This window comes from Schistocerca cancellata, chromosome 12 (genome assembly GCF_023864275.1).
Source record: "Schistocerca cancellata isolate TAMUIC-IGC-003103 chromosome 12, iqSchCanc2.1, whole genome shotgun sequence".
Lineage (NCBI taxonomy): Eukaryota > Metazoa > Arthropoda > Insecta > Orthoptera > Acrididae > Schistocerca > Schistocerca cancellata.
The window spans coordinates 167,756,504-167,781,502 of record NC_064637.1 but is presented as its reverse complement, the minus strand read 5'-3'; the positions used below and the strand labels follow the sequence as shown (position 1 = coordinate 167,781,502).

Genomic DNA, 24,999 nt, shown 5'->3' with positions numbered 1-24,999 from the left:
AGAATGCTAGTATTTATACACACATCAAATTTCCCATTATATATAAACAAGTGATAAATACTAAATAACTAATAACTGCCATCGGTCGGGTTTGAACGGGCAAACCACAGCACGCCGATCTGCGACGCTAACCCCTGTGCCACGTACCAACCGAGTCAGTGATTGTGAAGATTGTATCTTGTAACTATAGCACATATGTACAATCTTTTTTGATTGCGGAAGTTTGTATTAGAAGGAAAGTGCCTGCAGTCTCGTGCTCTAATAGTTATAAAGTTGTTGTTGAGTTAATTTTCGATTTATACAAGTCCTAAGTCCTAATTAACAAACCAAAGAGATTGCCATAAATGTTTGTTACAAGTCAAGCAATGCTATGTCCATGTGTCAAGTACATTAACCGCAACATACTGTCATTACATTAGAATACTAGCGTCAAATATCTTTGCCAGAAGTAGAATCAGTAATAAACACATAAGGTGGTTGTCGACAAAAGAATCATTATCACACTGTTAAGGTGGTTGTCGACAAAAGAATCATTATCACACTGTTTACGTTACTGGCAAATGTACACTATGTGATCAAACGTATCCGGACACCCGGCTGAAAATGACTTACAAGTTCGTGGCGCCCTCCGTCGGTAATGCAGCAATTCGATATGCCGTCGGCCCTCCCTTAGCCTCGATGACAGCTTCCACTCTCGCAGGCATACATTTCGTCAGGTGCTGGAAGGTTTTTAAGGGAATGGCAGCCCATTCTTCACGGAGTGCCACACTGAGGAGAGGTATCGATGTCGGTCGGTGAGGCCCCGCACGAAGTCGGCGTTCCAAAACGTCCCAAAGGTGTTCTATAGGATTCGGGTCAGGACTCTGTGCAGGCCAGTCCATTACAGGGATGTTATTGTCGTGTAACCACTCCGCAACAGGCCGTGCCTCACGAACAGGTGCTCGATCGTGTCGAAAGGTGCAATTGCCGTCCCCCGAATCATTCTTCGACAGTGGGCAGCAAGAAGGTGTTTAAAACACCATTGTAGGCCTGCACTGTGATAGTGCCGTGCAAAATAACGAGGGATGTGAGCCCCCCTCCATAAAAACACGACCACACCGTAACACCACCACCTCCGAATTCTACTGTTGGCACTACACACATTGGCAGGTGACGTTCACCTGGCATTCGCCACACGCACACCCTGCGATCGGATCACCACACCGTGTACCGGGATTCGTCACTCCGCACAACGTTTTTCCACTGTTCAATCGTACAATGGTTACATTCCTTACACCGAGCGAGGTGTAGTCTGGCATTTACTGGCATGACGCGTGGCTTACAAGCAGCCGCTCGACCGTGAAATCGAAGTTTTCTCACCTCCTACCTAACTGTCATAGTACTTGCAGTGGACCCTGATGCAGTTAGGAGTTCCTGTGTGAGGTCCGGATAGGTGCCTGCCGGTTACACGTTACGACCCTCTTCTACTGTCGGCAGCCTCTGTCAGTCGACAGACGAGGTCGGCCTGTACGCTTTTGGGCAGTATGTGACCCTTCACACTTCCACTCCACAATTACATTGGAAACGGTGGACTTAGGGATACCTAGGAGAGTGGAAATTTCACGTACAGACGTACAACACAAGCGACACCCAACCGCCTGACCACGTTCGAAGTTCGGGAGTTCCGCAGAGCACCCCGTTCTTCTCTCTCACAATGTCCGATGATTACTGAGGTCGCTGATATGGAGTACCTGGCAGTAGGTGGCAGCACAATGCACCTAATATGAAAAATGTATATTTTTGGGGGTGTCCGGATACTTTTGATCACATAATGTATGCAGGGAGAGATATCAGAAAGATTCGTGTGACTTTTTAAGAGTACAAATATTTATATTACGTATAGCACACAGATATGTCTACATTGAGATCGTTCGTCTAAGTTGGGGAGTATGTGGCGATACGTACCGCTTCAGGGGGATTGAGGCGTATCCTTATCTCTTTTCGATACTTGCAACAAAAGTAATTCGTGTAGTAAGAAAATAATACGTAAAATTTTTGTGCACATGACGAGGCATATTGGAGGGTGACACAAATTTTCCGCACGGGATGGCAGTTGCGGTGACTCGGCTGGACAAAATACCTTACACAGAATTGTTATATCGACAATTGGTACGTGTCAAAATGGGAGCTAAATGAACTTTCGGAATTGATATTGAACTCGTTTGTGGAAGCATTAATTACGGGGTTATTACAAATGATTGAAGCGATTTCACAGCTCTACAATAACTTTATTATTTGAGATATTTTCACAATGCTTTGCACACACATACAAAAACTCAAAAAGATTTTTTTAGGCATTTACAAATATTCGATATATGCCCCTTTAGTGATTCGGCAGACATCGAGCCGATAATCCAGTTCCTCCCACACTCGGCACAGCATGTCCACATCGATGAGTTCGAAAGCATCGTTGATGCGAGCTCGCAGTTCTGGCACGTTTCTTGGTAGAGGAGGTTTAAACACTGAATCTTTCACATAACCCCACAGAAAGAAATCGCGTGGGGTTAGGTCGGGAGAGCGTGGAGGCCGTGACATGAATTGCTGATCGTGATCTCCACCACGACCGATCCATCGGTTTTCCAATCTCCTGTTTAAGAAATGCCGAACATCGTGATGGAAGTGCGGTGGAGCACCATCCTGTTGAAAGATGAAGTCGGCGCTGTCGGTCTCCAGTTGTGGCATGAGCCAATTTTCCAGCATGTCCAGATACACGTGTCCTGTAACGTTTTTTTCGCAGAAGAAAAAGGGCCCGTAAACTTTAAACCGTGAGATTGCACAAAACACATTAACTTTTGGTGAATTGCAAATTTGCTGCACGAATGCGTGAGGATTCTCTACCGCCCAGATTCGCACATTGTGTCTGTTCACTTCACCATTAAGAAAAAATGTTGCTTCATCACTGAAAACAAGTTTCGCACTGAATGCATTCTCTTCCATGAGCTGTTGCAACCGCACCGAAAATTCAAAGCATTTGACTTTGTCATCGGGTGTCAGGGCTTGTAGCAGTTGTAAATGGTAAGGCTTCTGCTTCAGCCATTTCCGTAAGATTTTCCAAACCGTCGGCTGTGGTACGTTTAGCTCCCTGCTTGCTTTATTCGTCGACTTCCGCGGGCTACACGTGAAACTTGCCCGCACGCATTCAACCGTTTCTTCGCTCACTGCAGGTCGACCCGCTGATTTTCTCTTACAGAGGCATCCAGAAGCTTTAAACTGCGCATACCATCGCCAAATGGAGTTAGCAGTTGGTGGATCTTTGTTGAACTTCGTCCTGAAGTGTCATTGCACTGTTATGGCTGACTGATGTGAGTGCATATCAAGCACGACATATGCTTTCTCGGCTCCTGTCGCCATTTTGTCTCAGTGCGCTCTCGAGCGCTCTGGCGGCAGAAACCTGAAGTGCGGCTTCAGCCGAACAAAACTTTATGAGTTTTTCTACGTATCTCTAGTGTGTCGTGACCATATGTCAATGAATGGAGCTACAGTGAATTTATAAAATCGCTTCAATCATTTGTAATAGCCCTGTATATCTGATAAGTAGGGGATGTTAATAAAAAGTATAGGTAAATATAGTGTATATTAAGTATAGCGTAAATTCATTCCTAATATGTGGCTGCCAAGAGAGAATCTTGACAGACACCCAGTCCCAAAGTTCAACAAGGGTAAACTATTGTGTGGAGCAACAGCAACATAGCAAAAATGTTGTGACCTGCTGCCTAGAGTCTACAAAAGAGAAGATATGAAATAAACCAAAGATCTGTTTCGTGAAAGATGGAGGTAGATGTGAAGGAAAAATACTGAAACCTGAACAATTTTTCAATCTCCCTTATGTGCCTGTCGACTGGCCAGTGCAGCTCTACCCTGATTATTTGTATTCCACTGAGGGTTGACCGCTATCGTATTAACATTTTTACACTTACAAATTGCTTTCTTCAGTCCTCATATATTACTGTATTAGTACTAATGGGTACTGGAAACTCTTACCTCCACTACCATAGTTGCCTCGTCTCTTTTGAGATTTTCTTTCCTTTTTGTCTCTTTGTATCTAAAACATTGTTTCCTTTTTGCTTAAGTACTTCCAGTAAATTAATGTGCCTTACATAGATTATAGTATAATCCTATTTATTCACTGTATCCTGAACTTAAGTTGATCTGGGATACCTTCGTATTCTCAAATAAATTGTTATAACCTACGTTTCTGATTTCCTACACGAGACCTCCCTTCTCTTATGCAGTTTGCTCCATATTTTTACTTATCGTATAATTAGAGCACGATCTACAAATTTTGGAGTACTTGAGCAGCATTCCATTATAGTAATTGCTGTCTGATGCGCAGGGATCTGAAATCACTCTTTCTTTGACATACCTTGTGATCAATGTTTTGTCTAGTGAGCATACAACCGGAAAGAAGCATAAAATTTATCACAGTGCAAGTTTCACAAGAGCTCAGCCAGTGACGAGTGGGAAGTACGTGGGGATAGAAGGGTCGGGGAGAAGACCCTATCTGCCATAAACATTCCAAAGTCTGGCTTGTGTGTCAAGTTTCACTTTATTTTGGTCCATTAATTTTTAGTTTACACAGTTACAGGTAAAGTTACGTGACCTCAAACTAACCCTCAGCGAAACAGCACAGAGCCCACCGTCACGAGTGTCCGAGTTGGCAGATTAAAAACAGCTCGCATTTCAGTCTGTGGCTTCCATCACCGCAACAGCAGACATCTCTAGGTTACTGGAAAAAAATTAACAGCAGCAAACACTGACCTTACTGTGATCTTATGGTAAGTAGATACATTTGTCGTTGTCTTTCAATAAGCACAACCAAGCTTCGTGAGTACTGAGAGCAGATTTGAAAGCTTAATTACAATTACACTTTTATTGACTTGCACAAAAATGAGGTTCTCTGCCCCTGATACAGAAGAGCAACAGTTTTATGATACAATTTTTCCAAATTTTTATTGACAGTACAGTTTTTTAAAACTGCTAGTAATTAATCAATAATATGAAATAAATATTTCTAAATTTTGTGTCAGAGTTTCTAAGCTGTATTTGGGCATACAATTTGTACTTAATCAGAGCATACAATGAGATTCACAATCAGATCAGAAAACTAATCACTTTGGTGTACAATTATATGTCACACTAACATACATACACAAAGTCCATAAATAAAAACTCCATTATAATCCACTGGGAAACAATATTTATTTAAAGTAACCCACGAGATTTTTCGTAAACCTGACTCTAAAACTTATGAATACATTTTCTGAAGCTGAGCAAACATTTTTGAAGTATCCACATACTCATACTTCAGATGTTGCCTTCCACTTAACACCTGGAGCCATGTTGCTTGGCTATAATTATAGTGATGACAGTCCAGTTCTAATAGCTCTGTTCATTAACTGCCACCCTTATTGCTGACACATTTATCTCGGGCTTATATTTAAATTGTAATGATAATGTGTACAGGAACGGTATTACTAAAAATTAATTGAACCTTTTTATTTTTGAACGCAGCTTACTTACTCGCATTTGTTTAAATAGTTTCTCTCGAACACGTCGAGTACAATCTTGCTTACGGCATTATGTAAAATCCGAGTTTTAATAAATGAACTGTTTGACAAACAGAGTTAGAGAATCTTTACATTCTATACCACGAGAGTGCCTCAGAAATTCTTCTCAAAGAAACAGTCAGAAGGAGACGGAGACAGGTTACCATTTGCTCGCTCGCAAGTAGTCGCGACACACACGGCAGCAGTGTATCGCATCTTACTACCCACAACACAGAGCATTAGAGCGCACGACAGGCTCGGAGAATGCACACGGAGACTGACGTGCTAACGCACCGACATTCTACGCAGCAGCAGTAGCGCCGTAAACACCGAGCAAATTAAACTTTGGGACACAGTACGCATTTACAAATGTACATATACGCATTAGTTCAAAATATATTAATGTGGCTCCAGTGTTGAGATGTAATCCTTTTAAATGATACAGTTATTCACCCGTATCTGTTGTAATCGTGAAAGATAAAACTGTATATTTAACAATTGCAATTCACTTCCTTAAAATAAAGTATTTAGAGTGAGAGTACTTTGTTCTCAAAAATTATTTCTTCTTTCTAAACCTTTCACTATGCATTTTTAAAAGATTTACAATCTGTCAGGGATACAGACTTAACACATATTTTGGCAGATCAGTTTTCTGGTAGGTGAAAATTTCTTCGACTACTTGAGGAAACTTAGCTGTGTGCAGTTTAAAGTAAGTAATCACTAGCTAACCGGCACCTCGAAAGAAAAGGATGCCCGAGCTCGACGTTTGACGAGAAAGAAGTTTCCTGCCAGTACAGAATTGCAGACGGGGCAAATTGTTGCCGCGAGCTCTCGTGACGCGGCTCGAGGAAACCTCTCTTCCCGGTATCCTCCTGTATTGTTATTGGTCTCCAGGAGGATAAGAAAATGAGTTTAAAAACATTTTAGGGCATCCTGCCACTATGATATGTGCACATTCTACAGCAAAACCAGGCCCAAATCTGAAGCTTTCTATGGAAAACGTCTATTACATTCGCGCAGACTACTTCGGTCACCAGAAGCTGCCCGGCTACGTTCTGGCAGGACGCTCTTCCTACGGTCAGAATTTGACGCAATACCCTGCACGTGTTTACTAAATCTATTGCGATAGGGAAACGGTGTGGGTAACAGAGTGGTGTGGGTTAGTGCCGTGCCGTACGTGGAGTGTGTGCTAAGTTGAGGGTGTATTTATTTTCTTCTTATTGTCTCTAGAACAAAATCCAGATTTACGAGATGCACAAATATTGGCTATCACAATACTAACAAAAAGATTCTTTTTCTGCTATTAAAATGTGTTAATGTGTGAATCTCTCAGAACCCGATATTTTGAGCAAGGTGTATCCTGCACAAATATGTTACAGTTATTGCCTAAAATATTCTTTGCATTACATTTAATTCTGCAGCACTAACCCTTGTACTTTTGAGATATGAAAAAGTAATTCCCATCTGATTTATCATCTTTAGCATTACAAAGAGGCAACTATAGTAATCTTACTCACAGCTTTGACAATATCACTTTATTCTTGTCTACATAGCACTGTTTTCTTAGCCTACAATGATAAATAACCTCTGAGACAATAGACTTTATCTTCGAAATAAAATCTAAAGCATACTCTGAACACTTACACCTACAAATCAATTCAAATGACTCTTTGTCAGTTCTTTTTAGGAAATGCACACAAAATCAGTTCATAACTTTAAAACAAAGCCACACGTTTTCACTCAATTCAAAGGTTGCATATACGTATAGGTTTCCTTTACTGATTTTAGGAATCCAGTGGTAGATTTTACGCACTACGTGTCAGACCCGACTTCAAATAAATGGCGTTTCAACTGACCTTACACTGAAGTCTCTTAATGGACTAGATGTACACTGCAACAGAGCCTACTTCAGCATAAGATACCATTATTACACTTTTGAACACACACAGATTAAAAAAAGAAAATAACTCCACAAATAGGTTAGGTTACATCCCCAAACGGAATGCTCGTATGACTGAATATATCTAGTAAGGAATGTGGAATGGAATGCAGAATTGGAAAATATGTTACACCTATAAAATATTGAGGATTACCTAACAAGGAGATTAAAGGAATGACAAAAATTTGAGGTCGCATTAAGAGACGACGGGTCCTCTACTCGAGAGAGCAGCAGACCGGAACTGAGAGTGAACTTCTGTCGGCGTGTCACGCGGGATCGTCTCACAGTCACGACACGACAGGCTAACAGTAGACAGAAACTTTAAGGAGAACACAATACAGTTTACACAAGTCACACATTCAACTGAATTAGACACGTAATAGTCCACAGTGTGCCCGAGAAGCCGGAACGCAGTCCGTCAGTTCGGCACGTGCAGACGACTGCGTCCGCCCGTCTCTGTGGCGGCGGTCCCGTCCCGTCGCACCGACACGGTGACACCGTTCACTTCGCAGTTCTCGGGCAGTCTGCGTCTGGCACAGAGCCGGAAACGGGCGGCGTCTCTACTCTGGAACGAGGCGATCCCAGTTGGCACTACGCGGCCTCTGAAATATAGAACTGATTGTGTAGGGTATTACGGTAATGCATACCTCACATTAAAATAAAATGTTTAAGGCTGAGTCAAAGACTGAGTGGGCTGGTCAGGGTACAGAGTCAAAGAATTACATGATTGTTTTGAGATTTTTCTCATTACAGAGGCTTATCTCCAACACAATAATTTACTTGGAAATTACAATACAAACAATAAATGTTCTTAAACTATATTTTCAAAATATTCCTCCAGGTGTTTCGATCTTGTGTGTCCTCTTCCTCTGCACCCATTCTCCTTATTGTGTGCTGTAGATTTTGGAACCAGGTGGTCGTAGGTCACCCTCTTCTTCTTTTTCTCCGGTTCCCACTCCAGTATCAATTTTGATATTCTCGTTTTCTCCATTCGTCGTACATGCCCGTACCACTGTAATTTCTTCCTATCCGTTGCGTCATATATACTTTTGTTTATTTCCATTCTCCTTATTATTTTGGTGTTCCTTATCTTTTCTTTCCCGGAGATTCTTGCCGATCTTCTCCAAAAGTCCATCTCTAGAGCTTGTAATTTTTTAATGTGCATCGTGTTAATTGTCCAGGTCTCCGTTACATACAGAACCACACTCTCTAATATGGATTTGTATATTAATTTCAAAAAATTAGAAAATTAGAAAAAATTAGAAAATTAGAAAATTTTTTTTGAATAAATCTAGCATTATCTCAAAAACTAAAGCCAAACTGCATAAATGGTTGCCCCCATGAACCATGGACCTTGCCGTTGGTGGGGAGGCTTGCGTGCCTCAGCGATACAGATGGCCGTACCGTAGGTGCAACCACAACGGAGGGGTATCTGTTGAGAGGCCAGACAAACATGTGGTTCCTGAAGAGGGGCAGCAGCCTTTTCAGTAGTTGCAGGGGCAACAGTCTGGATGATTGACTGATCTGGCCTTGTAACATTAGCCAAAACGGCCTTGCTGTGCTGGTACTGCGAATGGCTGAAAGCAAGGGGAAACTACAGCCGTAATTCTTCCCGAGGACATGCAGCTCTACTGTGTGATTAAATGATGATGGCGTCCTCTTGGGTAAAATATTCCGGAGGTAAAATAGTCCCCCATTCGGATCTCCGGGCGGGGACTACTCAGGAGGACGTCGTTATCAGGAGAAAGAAAACTGGCGTTCTACGGATCGGAGCGTGGAATGTCAGATCCCTTAATCGGGCAGGTAGGTTAGAAAATTTAAAAATGGAAATGGATAGGTTAAAGTTAGATATAGTGGGAATTAGTGAAGTTCGGTGGCAGGAGGAACAAGACTTTTGGTCAGGTGATTACAGGGTTATAAATACAAAATCAAATAAGGGTAATGCAGGAGTAGGTTTAATAATGAATAAAAAAATAGGAGTGCGGGTTAGCTACTACAAACAGCATAGTGAACGCATTATTGTGGCCAAGATAGACACAAAGCCCATGCCTACTACAGTAGTTCAAGTTTATATGCCAACTACCTCTGCAGATGATGAAGAAATTGAAGAAATGTATGATGAAATAAAAGAAATTATTCTGATAGTGAAGGGAGACGAAAATTTAATAGTCATGGGTGACTGGAATTCGTCAGTAGGAAAAGGGAGAGAAGGAAACATAGTAGGTGAATATGGATTGGGGGGAAGGAATGAAAGAGGAAGCCGCCTTGTAGAATTTTGCACAGAGCATAACTTAATCATAGCCAACACTTGGTTCAAGAATCATAAAAGAAGGTTGTATACCTGGAAGAATCCTGGAGATACTAAAAGGTATCAGATAGATTATATAATGGTAAGACAGAGATTTAGGAACCAGGTTTTAAATTGTAAGACATTTCCAGGGGCAGATGTGGATTCTGACCACAATCTATTGGTTATGAACTGCAGATTGAAACTGAAGAAACTGCAAAAAGGTGGGAATTTAAGGAGATGGGACCTGGATAAACTGAAAGAACCAGAGGTTGTAGAGAGTTTCAGGGAGAGCATAAGGGAACAATTGACAGGAATGGGGGAAAGAAATACAGTAGAAGAAGAATGGGTAGCTCTGAGGGATGAAGTAGTGAAGGCAGCAGAGGATCAAGTAGGTAAAAAGACGAGGGCTAATAGAAATCCTTGGGTAACAGAAGAATTATTGAATTTAATTGATGAAAGGAGAAAATATAAAAACGCAGTAAATGAAGCAGGCAAAAAGGAATACAAACGTCTCAAAAATGATATCGACAGGAAGTGCAAAATGGCTAAGCAGGGATGGCTAGAGGACAAATGCAAGGATGTAGAGGCTTGTCTCATTAGGGGTAACATAGATACTGCCTACAGGAAAATTAAAGAGACCTTTGGAGAGAAGAGAACCACTTGTATGAATATCAAGAGCTCAGATGGCAACCCAGTTCTAAGCAAAGAAGGGAAGGCAGAAAGGTGGAAGGAGTATATAGAGGGTTTATACAAGGGCGATGTACTTGAGGACAATATTATGGAAATGGAAGAGGATGTAGATGAAGACGAAATGGGAGATAAGATACTGCGTGAAGAGTTTGACAGAGCACTGAAAGACCTGAGTCGAAACAAGGCCCCGGGAGTAGACAACATTCCATTTGAACTACTGATGGCCTCGGGAGAGCCAGTCATGACAAAACTCTACCATCTGGTGAGCACGATGTATGAGACAGGCGAAATACCCTCAGACTTAAAGCAGAATATAATAATTCCAATCCCAAAGAAAGCAGGTGTTGACAGATGTGAAAATTACCGAACTATCAGTTTAATAAGTCACAGCTGCAAAATACTAACGCGAATTCTTTATAGACGAATGGAAAAACTGGTAGAAGCCGACCTCGGGGAAGATCAGTTTGGATTCCGTAGAAATGTTGGAACACGTGAGGCAATACTGACCTTACGACTTATTTTAGAAGAAAGATTAAGAAAAGGCAAACCTACGTTTCTTGCATTTGTAGACTTAGAGAAAGCTTTTGACAACGTTAACTGGAATACTCTGTTTCAAATTCTGAAGGTGGCAGGGGTAAAATACAGGGAGCGAAAGGCTATTTACAGTTTGTACAGAAACCAGATGGCAGTTATAAGAGTCGAGGGGCATGAAAGGGAAGCAGTGGTTGGGAAAGGAGTAAGACAGGGTTGTAGCCTCTCCCCGATGTTATTCAATCTGTATATTGAGCAAGCAGTAAAGGAAACAAAAAAATTCGGAGTAGGTATTAATATTCATGGAGAAGAAGTAAAAACGTTGAGGTTCGCCGATGACATTGTAATTCTGTCAGAGACAGCAAAGGACTTGGAAGAGCAGTTGAATGGAATGGACAGTGTCTTGAAAGGAGGATATAAGATGAACATCAGCAAAAGCAAAACGAGGATAATGGAATGTAGTCGAATTAAGTAGGGTGATGCTGAGGGAATTAGATTAGGAAATGAGACACTTAAAGTAGTAAAGGAGTTTTGCTATTTAGGGAGTAAAATAACCGATGATGGTCGAAGTAGAGAGGATATAAAATGTAGACTGGCAATGGCAAGGAAAGCGTTTCTCAAGAAGAGGAATTTGTTAACATCGAGTATAGATTTAAGTGTCAGGAAGTCGTTTCTGAAAGTATTTGTATGGAGTCTAGCCATGTATGGAAGTGAAACATGGACGATAACTAGTTTGGATAAGAAGAGAATAGAAGCTTTCGAAATGTGGTGCTACAGAAGAATGCTGAAGATTAGATGGGTAGATCACGTAACTAATGAGGAGATATTGAATAGGATTGGGGAGAAGAGAAGTTTGTGGCACAACTTGACTAGAAGAAGGGATCGGTTGGTAGGACATGTTTTGAGGCATCAAGGGATCACAAATCTAGCATTGGAGGGCAGTGTGGAGGGTAAAAATTGTAGAGGGAGACCAAGAGATGAATACACTAAGCAGATTCAGAAGGATGTAGGTTGCAGTAGATACTGGGAGATGAAGAAGCTTGCACAGGATAGAGTAGCATGGAGAGCTGCATCAAACCAGTCTCAGGACTGCCGCCGCCGTTGGATAAGCAGCTGCAGCAGCAAGTCGTATACTCCTAGCTCACTCATTTGTTACATAGTTTAATTCTTAATTTCTTTGCGTGTTTTTGATACTTGCATTGTTTAATTCATAAATTTCGGGCGTATTATAGTATTTGAGAGTTGTAGCATTGCGTTTTAGTACTCGAATAGTGTTAAATCGCGTAGTCTCCTTCCGCCGCCGAGCAGTGTGTCAGCAGTGCACAAGTGACAGCATTACTGCATTTACTAGGCAATCTTGTAGTTTAATAACCGTTTCAATTTTGTGTCGTTTTGTTTGCGCTCTCTGTAGATTAGTTCAGACGTTCTTTGCACAACAGTTTTTAGCATGGATAGGAACTGCAACTGCTGTGTTCGGATGCAGGCTGAGTTGGCATCCCTTCGCTCCCAGCTTCAGGCAGTGTTGGCTTCGGTCACACAGCTTGAGGCTGTTGCCAATGGGCATCACTGTGGGGGTCCGGATGGGGGTTTGTCGGGGACGGCCAGCTCGTCCCACGCATCCCCCGATCGGACTACGACTGTGGTTGCCCGGGATACTGCCCGCATTGAGGCTGATCCCTCACCTGTGGTAGAGTGGGAGGTCATCTCAAGGTGTGGCAGGGGGCGAAAGACATTCCGGAGGGCTGAACGGAAGGCCTCTCCAGTTTGTCTGACGAACCGGTTTCAGGCTCTGTCTCAGGCTGATACTGATCTTCGGCCTGACATGGCTGCTTGTCCTGTTCCAGAGGTTGCCCCTCAGTCTGCAAGATCCGGGCAGTCGCAGAGGGTGGGCTTACTGGTAGTTGGGAGCTCCAACGTCAGGCGTGTAATGGGGCCCCTTAGGGATATGGCAGCAAGGGAGGGGAAGAAAACCAAAGTGCACTCCGTGTGCGTACCGGGGGGAGTCATTCCAGATGTGGAAAGGGTCCTTCCGGATGCCATGAAGGGTGCAGGGTGCACCCATCTGCAGGTGGTCGCTCATGTCGGCACCAATGATGTGTGTCGCTATGGATCGGAGGAAATCCTCTCTGGCTTCCGGCGGCTATCTGATTTGGTGAAGACTGCCAGTCTCGCTAGCGGGATGAAAGCAGAGCTCACCATCTGCAGCATCGTCGACAGGACTGACTGCGGACCTTTGGTACAGAGCCAAGTGGAGGGTCTGAATCAGAGGCTGAGACGGTTCTGCGACCGTGTGGGCTGCAGATTCCTCGACTTGCGCCATAGGGTGGTGGGGTTTCGGGTTCCGCTGGATAGGTCAGGAGTCCACTACACGCAACAAGCGGCTACACGGGTAGCAGGGGTTGTGTGGCGTGGGCTGGGCAGTTTTTTAGGTTAGATGGCCTCGGGCAAGTGCAGAAAGGGCAACAGCCTCAACGGGTGCGGGGCAAAGTCACGACATGCGGGGACCAAGCAGCAATCGGTACTGTAATTGTAAACTGTCGAAGCTGCGTTGGTAAAGTACCGGAACTTCAAGCGCTGATAGAAAGCACCGAAGCTGAAATCGTTATAGGTACAGAAAGCTGGCTGAAGCCAGAGATAAATTCTGCCGAAATTTTTACAAAGGCACAGACGGTGTTTAGAAAGGATAGATTGCATGCAACCGGTGGTGGAGTGTTCGTCGCTGTTAGTAGTAGTTTATCCTGTAGTGAAGTAGAAGTGGATAGTTCCTGTGAATTATTATGGGTGGAGGTTACACTCAACAACCGAGCTAGGTTAATAATTGGCTCCTTTTACCGACCCCCCGACTCAGCAGCATTAGTGGCAGAACAACTGAGAGAAAATTTGGAATACATTTCACATAAATTTTCTCAGCATGTTATGGTCTTAGGTGGAGATTTCAATTTACCAGATATAGACTGGGACACTCAGATGTTTAGGACGGGTGGTAGGGACAGAGCATCGAGTGACATTATACTGAGTGCACTATCCGAAAATTACCTCGAGCAATTAAACAGAGAACCGACTCGTGGAGATAACATCTTGGACCTACTGATAACAAACAGACCCGAACTTTTCGACTCTGTAAGTGCAGAACAGGGAATCAGTGATCATAAGGCCGTTGCAGCATCCCTGAATATGGAAGTTAATAGGAATATAAAAAAAGGGAGGAAGGTTTATCTGTTTAGCAAGAGTAATAGAAGGCAGATTTCAGACTACCTAACAGATCAAAACGAAAATTTCTGTTCCGACACTGACAATGTTGAGTGTTTATGGAAAAAGTTCAAGGCAATCGTAAAATGCGTTTTAGACAGGTACGAGCCGAGTAAAACTGTGAGGGATGGGAAAAACCCACCGTGGTACAACAACAAAGTTAGGAAACTACTGCGAAAGCAAAGAGAGCTTCACTCCAAGTTTAAACGCAGCCAAAACCTCTCAGACAAACAGAAGCTAAACGATGTCAAAGTTAGCGTAAGGAGGGCTATGCATGAAGCGTTCAGTGAATTCGAAAGTAAAATACTAGGTACTGACTTGACAGAAAATCCTAGGAAGTTCTGGTCTTACGTTAAATCAGTAAGTGGCTCGAAACATCATGTCCAGACACTCCGGGTTGATGATGGCATTGAAACAGAGGATGACAAGCGTAAAGCTGAAATACTAAACACCTTTTTCCAAAGCTGTTTCACAGAGGAAGACCGCACTGCAGTTCCTTCTCTAAATCCTCGCACCAACGAAAAAATGGCTGACATCGAAATAAGTGTCCAAGGAATAGGAAAGCAACTGGAATCACTCAACAGAGGAAAGTCCACTGGACCTGACGGGATACCAATTCGAGTCTACAAAGAGTACGCGAAAGAACTTGCGCCCCTTCTAACAGCCATGTACCGCAAGTCTCTAGAGGAACAGAAGGTTCCAAATGATTGGAAAAGAGCACAGGTAGTCCCAGTCTTCAAGAAGGGTCGTCGAGCAGATGCGCAAAACTATAGACCTATATCTCTGACATCGATCTGTTGTAGAATTTTAGAACATGTGTTTTGCTTGAGTATCATGTCGTTTTTGGAAACTCAGAATCTACTATGTAGGAATCAACATGGATTCCGGAAACAGCGATCGTGTGAAACCCAACTCGCTTTATTTGTTCATGAGACCCAGAAAATATTAGATACAGGCTCCCAGGTAGATGCTATTTTTCTTGACTTCCGGAAGGCGTTCGATACAGTTCCGCACTGTCGCCTGATAAACGAAGTAAGAGCCTACGGAATATCAGACCAGCTGTGTGGCTGGATTGAAGAGTTTTTAGCAAACAGAACACAGCATGTTGTTATCAACGGAGAGACGTCTACAGACATTAAATTAACCTTTGGCGTGCCACAGGGGAGTGTTATGGGACCATTGCTTTTCACAATATATATAAATGACCTAGTAGATAGTGTCGGAAGTTCCAAGCGGCTTTTCGCGGATGATGCTGTAGTATACAGAGAAGTTGCAGCATTAGAAAATTGTAGCGAAATGCAGGAAGATCTGCAGCGGATAGGCACTTGGTGCAGGGAGTGGCAACTGACCCTTAACATAGACAAATGTAATGTATTGCGAATACATAGAAAGAAGGATCCTTTATTGTATGATTATAAGATAGCGGAACAAACACTGGTAGCAGTTACTTCTGTAAAATTTCTGGGAGTATGCGTGCGGAACGATTTGAAGTGGAATGATCATATAAAATTAATTGTTGGTAAGGCGGGTACCAGGTTGAGATTCATTGGGAGAGTCCTTAGAAAATGTAGTCCATCAACAAAGGAGGTGGCTTACAAAACACTCGTTCGACCTATACTTGAGTATTGCTCATCAGTGTGGGATCCGTACCAGATCGGGTTGACGGAGGGGATAGAGAAGATCCAAAGGAGAGCGGCGCGTTTCGTCACAGGGTTATTTGGTAACTGCGATAGCGTTACGGAAATGTTTAACAAACTCAAGTGGCAGACTCTGCAAGAGAGGCGCTCTGCATCGCGGTGTAGCTTGCTCGCCAGGTTTCGAGAGGGTGCGTTTCTGGATGAGGTATCGAATATATTGCTTCCCCCTACTTATACCTCCCGAGGAGATCACGAATGTAAAATTAGAGAGATTAGAGCGCGCACAGAGGCTTTCAGACAGTCGTTCTTCCCGCGAACCATACGCGACTGGAACAGGAAAGGGAGATAATGACAGTGGCACGTAAAGTGCCCTCCGCCACACACCGTTGGGTGGCTTGCGGAGTATAAATGTAGATGTAGATGTAGATGTAGATTAATTTTTTAGTTCTGCTCATTACATTCCTGCTCCATAAGACTGAGTTAAGCATCCCAATGACCCTCCGTCTGCTACTAATTCTTTTATCGATTTCTGAAATGGATCCCAAATAACAGAAAGTGTTTATCTTTTTGATTTTCTTTCCTTCAATGTACAGCTCATCTGAATCATTATTCGAGTATTCTGTTTTTTGGTAATTACTCTTCAAACCCCAAGTTTTGTATGCTACTGCTAGTTGATTGCACATATAGTGAGCATCCTCCCCATCTTGTGCTACGACTACTTGATCGTCAGCAAACAATAAATGATGTAGGTAAACTCCATCTCTTATTTCTAATCCCATACTATATTTACGAGACCGTGTACTGAGGCTAATATCTATATAGATTTTAAATAATGATGGTGACATGGGACAGCCCTGTAAAAGGGTCTTTGCTTGTTCAAAATTAGATAACTGACCAAATTGTGACTGGAAATTTGGGATCGAGCCACATTTTCAACTGTCACAACATATTCGTTACTTTTCAGATTCAGCTTATCTGAATAGTTTGCACTGATATCATTTCACTGCATTTGATTTATTTCCTAAATTGAGGAAAATAATCAATTTTTGAAAATAAACATACAGGGTGTCCCACTCGAACCTCCCTGATTTTGAGGACCCAGGAGAGAAAAACCACAGTACCTATGACAATGAAAGATGCACCATGTTGTAGACCATCTCAAAGAATTTATATTCCCACATCAGAAGTGCCAAGTACCGTCGCCAGAGTGCAGCACGGTCGCACGGTCGACTCCACAGCAGTGTGCGCAAGCAACAGTGCGGTTTGCAGAAACAAAATTGCCGATTACTGTGCAAAGAAATTATTGTTGTGAGTATGAATGTGATCCACCTGATGTGAAAACATTTAAGGAATGATATAGGAAGTTTCTGGCAACAACAAGTGTTCTGAAACATTCTAGCGGTGCACATTACGGAGTTTCAGAAGAGACAATGGAGAACATCAGACAAACGTTTTTCAGAAGCCCACGTAAGTCACTTCGTCAAGCATCTAGGCAACTCGATGTACCTAGATCGACATTGTATCGTGTAGTTCACCAGTGTCTTACAAAGTGCAAATTCTGCAACATGTGACGCCCAACGACAAACCACGCTGATGACAAATTGCTGCGGATATGCTGCAGCGTATTGATATGGATGCCAGCTTCCTGGAAAGATGTTTACTCTCAGATGAGGCAACCTGTCATCTATCAGAAAGGGTTCGCAGGCATAATATTCGGATTTGGGGTTCACAAAATCCACACTATGTCACTGAACGTGTTCGTGATAGCCCTAAACTAAACGTCTGGTGCGGGCAAATGCAAGACGTCTTTGCAGAACAAACAGTGAGTGGGTCAGTGTATCCGGACACATCGGTTGACGACTGTTCACAAGTTCCCAGATAGGAAATTTCCCAATCGTCAGATCGGACGCGGAGGAGCCACTGCCCGGCCACCACGTTCACTCGACATTACGCCACTCCATTTCTTTGTGCGGAGATTCGTGAAAGACCGCATGCACGCAACCAAAGTTGACGATATTCCTGCATTGCGACATTGTATCACTAATGCGATTGCAACAATAACAGAGGAAATGTTCCAAACAACTTGGCAAGAAACTGAATATAGACTCGATATTCTTCGTACTACAAATGGTTCACATGTAGAGGTGTATTGTTAATAAATAAATAAATTCTTTGAGATGATCTACAATGTGGTGCACTTTCCATTGTCATATCTACTGTGCTTTTGTGTCCTGGGTCTTTGAAATCAGTGAGGTTTGAGTGGGACACCCTTTATTTGGATAGATAAAAAACGTACTCGCCGAGTTGCAGTAGAAGAACACACGTATAAAAAGTGTTAAACAGGGTAGGAAAAGACAGATTACTACTCACTGTAAAGAAGAAATGTTGAGTCGCGGAAAGGCATACTTAAAAGACACTTATGTAGAGCTTTCAGCCACAGCCTCCATCAGTAACACACACACACACACACACACACACACACACACACACACACACACACACCATTCACATACACAAGCACACCTCATAAGTATGGCTGCCAACTCCAGCATCTCAGGCTGGAATGCGACTATCACGTGGGATGCAAGCAGCAATCTGGAGGGGGCAGAGCAGGGGAAGAGGAACGGATAGTAGTGGTACAGGTGGGCAGAAAGACGACGACTGGTGGAGTGTGTGGGGATTAGAATGCCAAAAAATGCAGCATCGAGAGGTTGTGGGGTAACGGAGCAAAATGGAGAGGAGCGTGGTGACTGCATTGGCAGGAGGGGTGGGAGCCGAGAACCGGGAGAAGGTGACGGGACGGAGGCAGTTGAAACTGTCACGCGGAGGGCGTGGGGACAGTAGGTTACCGTAGGTCGAGGCCGGTACAGCTTCAGGTAACTCCCGTCTGCGCCGTTCAGAAAAGCTGGTGGCGGAGGGGAGGATCCGGGTGGTTCGGGTAGTGAAGCGGCCGCCGAAATCGAGCACATGTGCATTCGTGCCATGGGGCGGTCTACTTCGCTCTCGGCCACAGTCTGACGGCGGCTGTTCGTCCCGGCGGACGGTCGGTCGACAGTCGTACCGGTACCGAAAGCCGTGCGGTGGTCGCAGCGGAACTGCCATAGGGCAGACAGGCCGTCCTCTGATGGGGTAGGATAAGCTCGTGACGGGACCGGAATAAGAAGTGCGGGGCGGACGGATCGGGCAGGTGTCGCACGTGGGTCTCCCACAGGGATACGATTCTCGCGGCGAGAGGGTACGTCCGGAAGCGGCACGGAGACGGAGTACGACACCGTGAAAGTCGGGCGGGTGACAGGACGCCACTTTACGAGAGTTGGGAAGAATCTGGGGTAGGACGTCCCCCGTTTCGGGGTACGGCGACAAGTAACGGGAGCCCCGGCAGAGGGTGCGATTCGGTCGTCCCGGTCCGGGACGGTAGTGGGTGACGGAGGGGGCACTCCGCCGCGGCCGGTTCTCGGGGACAGTGCCCGTACGTGAAGGTCTAGGCGAGAACTTCGGCGTAGTAGGCGAGGGAGTTTTCGTCACCGCGATACGCAATCGCCGGGTGGCCTCGGTGTACGGGAAGGAGTTTTCGGTGCGATAGGGGAGGCGACTGTCGAAGTGTGGGTACTCTCGGCGGTCGGTGCTTTTAATGTGGAGACGGGAGGGAGGTGGCACACAGGAGTGAGGAGGACCAGGTGAAGTGGGTGTGCGGCTGTGAAGGAATGGAGGAACGGTGTCTCGGCCCTGAGTACAGACTGTGAAGATATCGTCAATGAACCTGAACCAGACAAGGGGTCAGGTTTTTTGGGAGGCTAGGAAGGCCGCCTCTAGATGGCCCGTAAACAGGTTGGCACAGGAAGGTGCCCAACTGTTTTAACCCCCTGTCTCCTACACATCTGCCCCATTCTCATCTCCCACCCTCTTTATGTCCTGCCCACACTGCTACCCCTTCTCTGCCCACTCCAAATTGCTGCTTCCGTTCCAAGTGACAGATGCATTCTGCCCAGAGATGTTGGAGTTAGCTGTCATGTGCATAGAGAGAGAGAGAGAGAGAGAGAGAGAGAGAGAGAGTGTGTGTGTGAGTGTGAGTGTGTTTATTTTTTTTTTCTCTCTCTCTTTTTCTGACAAAGTCTGTGGCCGAAAGTTAATGTGTAAGTGTCTAAAACTGTGCCTGTCTGCAACTTAATGTGTCATTCTTACAGTAAATATGCGCCTCTCTTTTCCGTACACTATTGATATTCCAATCTGGAGTTTCCACTGTTTAGATATATAAAACTTCAACAGAAGAGGAGGAGGATTGAAAGCAGACAAATTTTGGGCTTCAGTGCTAACCTCAACAAAAGGTACCAACTCTCTTGTGAGAAAAACTCCATAAAATGCACTGGTGCATTTCGGTGATCTGTGGCAGCAGTCTGATGACGTCACGACCCGACTGACACGCAGTTTTGCTTGCCAATCTCTTTTGATTCTGAAAAGCGTTACGAGATGAAACGTGCCTTACAGCACGGCCTAATGCCCGCGCGTCTAAACCTCAAATGTGGACACTGGCTGAGACAACCTACACTGTACGATTTAAGTATTATAACTGCATATATGCTCGACTATTTTTAAATATGTTGTCTTTTCCACGACTTTTGTGAAGGGAGTAAATACTGAAACGAGCTTACAATTCTCGATATCTATTCTACTCCCTTTCTTAAACGGCACGTACTCTAAACTGTACGAGAAGATACCTCGTGAAAGTGGTGCCTATATATCTTTCTGAATTTAGTATTTACTTAAAAAAAAATATCTCCAATTTATTCCCGATTTTTGGGACATTTTTTTGTTTAAACACAGGTCTCAATTTCTGTTATTTGAGTTAAAGTTAATCCCTTTTTTGTGAAAATACTGGAACTTATGTTTAGCTCTGTACTCACTCGTTCTTCATTTTCTTAGCTTTGCTGTTGGCACCAATTTTTGAGTAGTATAGTAGCCGTATCGGGAGGACGTGCTTTTATATTTTGCTTCAAACATTACAAACCTTGTGAGGATGTTTTCAGTTGAGAGTTAATTAATTTCCCTAATTTTCCGATTTCCCTTGAAGAATTTGGAGTCATTTCGAATTGACTAAATGCTCGCGATACCTACTGTCGCATATATGGCGAGGATTTTCCTTTCGAACTGACTGCATAGAATATTTAGTTACGTTTACAAAGTGATTCTTGAAGAGGCTTACAATCTATTTGGTGTCACGGTCTATTTGGTATTATCTTTAATTACTACATCATCTCGTTCACTGACAGACTTTTGCATTTCCCTTCTGATTTTGCTCCTGACTGTTTCGATTTTATTTTCAGATTTACTAATCTCTGACATTATAAGTGAGCTTTTTGACTATACCATTCTTCTTAATAAAGATTTATATATACTGTAATTTGAAAGCAGTTGCACATCTGTTCTTATCCTTCCATTTTGTATACGCACGTCTTTCTGCTATGTTATCATCTACTGCTTTTACACACAAATGGCACTGTACTTCACATTCACTGGAAGACATCCATTAAAGGTTGAAATGCATTAAATTTGTAATTTACGTTGCCTCGTACACCTAATTCCAGCTGACACTTTGCAGTTTCCTTCGAGGTAACAGTTGCGACTTGATAAATTTTATAATGGTTCCATTAGAGGAATCTTTACAGGGTTTGACGACGATACTTGTCGCAAACTAAAAGGGCTAATTCATCCCGCTTCAAATAAAATGGAAGATCATTAACATAAAGGTCTGCGATTAAAGCCTGCAGAACCTCTCTTCAGTTTCTTTCCGGGACGTCTCGATGTGAATTACTTCGACAGTCTGATGTAGCTTCCTGTATCTGGGTTCTTAAACGAGAACTAAAGTGAGCATACTCGAACACTGAATTTCAAAAAACTACACTCTTTGACTCAGATTTCATTAGTGACTCATTCAGATTCCTCAGAGGGGTCAAGCTGCTGATATTACAACGTTCAACAACTTTGTTACCCGTTCAGTGAAACAGCTGACTCAGCAAAGTGGCAAACTGAATCGAATAAGACAAAATGTAAGTGCCTTTTTTTTTTTTTTTTTTTTTTTTTTTTTTTTTGCCCACTACACTCTCTCGAGTCGTACGTACCTTGCCGAGTGCCCACTAGTGCAGCAACCACCGGACGGTGGCGAGCACGACGAGGTGAGCGGACGCGACGACCGCGAACGACGCGACCTGCTGGCCGGCTCCGTCCGGCCCGCCCACGACAATGTCGCCCTCTTTCATGAAGACGTAATCCATTACGTGTATGATGCCGTTCGTGCACTCCACGTCTGGCCGGAAGATGTGGATCCACTCGCCCTGCCACTCCACGTAGTAACCTGCAGGAAGCACAGAGTAAAGACACGGTGTGCACTCTCGTGACATCGTCTGAACATTTTGAGTTTAAATTCGCACCTGAAGGTATTTCACTTGTAATTATCATCTGTGAAAACAACAGAAAACAAATACGATTCCTGGAGTGAAATTTGACTGACTGTTTTTCTTACGGGTCGTAGGAGCAGCTTTTGTGACGGGGGAGGTCGGGTGGTAGGATACTCGGCCGTACTGAGCAATTTACTAGTGACAGTGACACTGAAGTATGTTTTCATTTGACATACTGTGGCAACGGCTCATCTCGACAAATTCTGTGAAATGCTGCTGCGTTTGCGGTGTCGGCTCCTTGTTTTGCTCTTTTTCCTTCTTCTGTGAACATTGTTTTTGATTTCTTAGCTTTTCAGCATATATATCTTTCTGAATTTAGTATTTACTTAAAAAAAAATATCTCCAATTTATTCCCGATTTTTGGGACATTTTTTTGTTTAAACACAGGTCTCAATTTCTGTTATTTGAGTTAAAGTTAATCCCTTTTTTGTGAAAATACTGGAACTTATGTTTAGCTCTGTACTCACTCGTTCTTCATTTTCTTAGCTTTGCTGTTGGCACCAATTTTTGAGTATATATTGATATATTAAGAATCAGCTGCATATGTCATCTGTATTGCATTAATTGTTTCTCTTGAGATTCTTTTTTCCAGTATTACAGTACAACGTGTTTCAGAGAACGACTGCGATCTTTTGCAGAATGCATATCACTTTAAGGTTGTTTTTTTTCCCTTTCTGTCAATTATTCCCCATCTTTTCACTGTGTTGCTATTTCCTTTTATAGGTCCACTTACAACCTGTTTCCTTTTCCTACCTGGCTAAGAATCCTTTCAGCCATAACATTTTTCCTCTGATGCTGCTTCACTCTGTTGTTCCTTCTCTTGTGCTGCTTCTTTGTAAATCCATCTTGAACTCGGCATCTTAATGACTGAGATCTGTTTGGTTATTCTGTTGTTATCAATTCCATACAAATGACCAAATTTCTTCTAGGTGTTTCTGCTATGCTTCCTATATTCCAAGAGCTTGGCAGTATTTTGATTCCAATTCTTATTTTCTACGAGTACATCACTAGTTCACGGAGCTTATATTTTAATCTCCTCAGGTAGTCGCACCTAGTGATACGTGGCTGGCGACCACGGGGCCCCGAGCTGAGTCCTGGCATTGCTTCCACTTACTTATGCCAGGCTCCTCACTTTTGTCTTTCCTATTTGGCCACCCTCGGCCAGCTCTTGTTCTTTTCCGACCCTGACGCTATTAGGTTTCGAGGGCTAGGGGTCTTTCATTTTCCAACCTATACTTCTCATGCAGCATCTGACCTGGAGCGGGCGGCTGCAAAAGGCGTCTGTATCCCAAGTTAGGGGCAGCCTCCAGAACTGCGGAAGGCAACGGAATACCACCACAGATTATCTTCCCTGCATAATGCAGTCTCCATTTTATGCTCAAAAAATGGCTTCCTCTCATGTTGAATCAGTGTCCGGAGGTAAAATAGTCCCCCATTCGGATCTTCCGGGGGGACAACTTGAAAGGAGGCAAAAAATCAAAACGAGAATTGGTACCTGGAATGTCAGAACTCTGCTACAAGCAGGAAAACTAGAAAACCTTAAAAGAGAGATGGAAAAGAATCATATGGACCTCGTAGGAGTTGCTGAGGTAAGATGGAATGGACATGGAGAGTTGCAGTCAGATGAATATGTATTCTACTACTCGGGAGGAGAAGTAAAAGGAATTAATGGAGTAGGAATGATTATGACAAAGGAATTGGCTAAATGTGTGGAATATGTAGACTATGCAAATGACCGGGTTATTGGTGTAAGACTGAAAGGAGCCCAAAAAGATTTACTGATTGTCCAGGTGTATATGCCAACTTCAGAACATGATGACCAAATTGTAGAGGAAACGTACAATGTAATAGAGAGAATAATGGACGAAAATAAAAAATGCTGCAAAATAGTAACGGGAGACTGGAACGACATTGTGAGAGAAGGGAAAGAGGGAAACATAGTAGGCAGTCATGGTCTTGGAAAGAGAAATGACAGAGGTGAATGGTTAATTGACTTCTGCAGGGAAAGGCAGCTGATAGCGGCAAACACACGGTTCGAGAACCATTAGAGGAGGCTCTACACTTGGAAACCACCAGGGGATAAATACAGAATCCAAATTGATTTTATACTGGTAGAAGAAAGATACAGGAATGGAATCGAGAAGGTGCACACATTACCAGGTGCAGAATGGTGAAGAAGTGGGATCTAGAGAAGATAAGGTCCAACAAAGAACAAATTACAGAAATGCTGTCTCGGGACTTTCTAAACACATTACGAGACAAAGAAGCACCAGATAATGCCAACGAGTACTGGAATATGCCGAAAGAAGGAATCATTAAAGCAGGACAGCAAAATCTAGGATATGTAAAAGGGAAAAGGTCAAAAAAACCATGGGTCATACAAGAAATGATTTCCAAGATGGAGGAGAGAAGAAAATTGAAAAACAAGAACACTGAAGATGCAAGAAAGATATACCGAAGGTTAAGTAATGAACTGCTAAGAGAAACAGAGCAGGCTAGGAAAAAATGGCTAAAAGAGGAATGTGATGAAATTGAAGAACTGGACAGGAAGGGACGATACGACTTACTATACAACAGAGTAAAGACTATGACATGGGAACAAAACAGAGCAGGAAGTGCTACTATG

The 24,999-nt window shown here is 43.3% G+C and overlaps 1 protein-coding gene across 8 annotated transcripts in view; it reads right to left on the bottom strand.

The window, feature by feature from the left end:
• Positions 1-4,566: 4,566 nt before the first annotated feature.
• Positions 4,567-24,999, bottom strand: part of LOC126109689 (fasciclin-1) — a 670,295-nt gene continuing 649,862 nt past the window's right edge. For 6 of the 8 annotated variants that reach the window (XM_049914738.1, XM_049914743.1, XM_049914741.1 and 3 more), the window contains 2 exons: positions 22,038-22,270; positions 4,567-8,126 (listed from right to left, as the gene is read on the bottom strand). In XM_049914738.1, the coding sequence (XP_049770695.1) occupies positions 22,053-22,270 (218 nt within the window). In that variant the 3' untranslated portion in view covers positions 4,567-8,126; positions 22,038-22,052. Of the gene's footprint in view, positions 8,140-22,037; positions 22,271-24,999 lie in introns of all 8 variants that reach the window. The other 2 variants (XM_049914739.1, XM_049914740.1) reach the window with 2 other exon arrangements.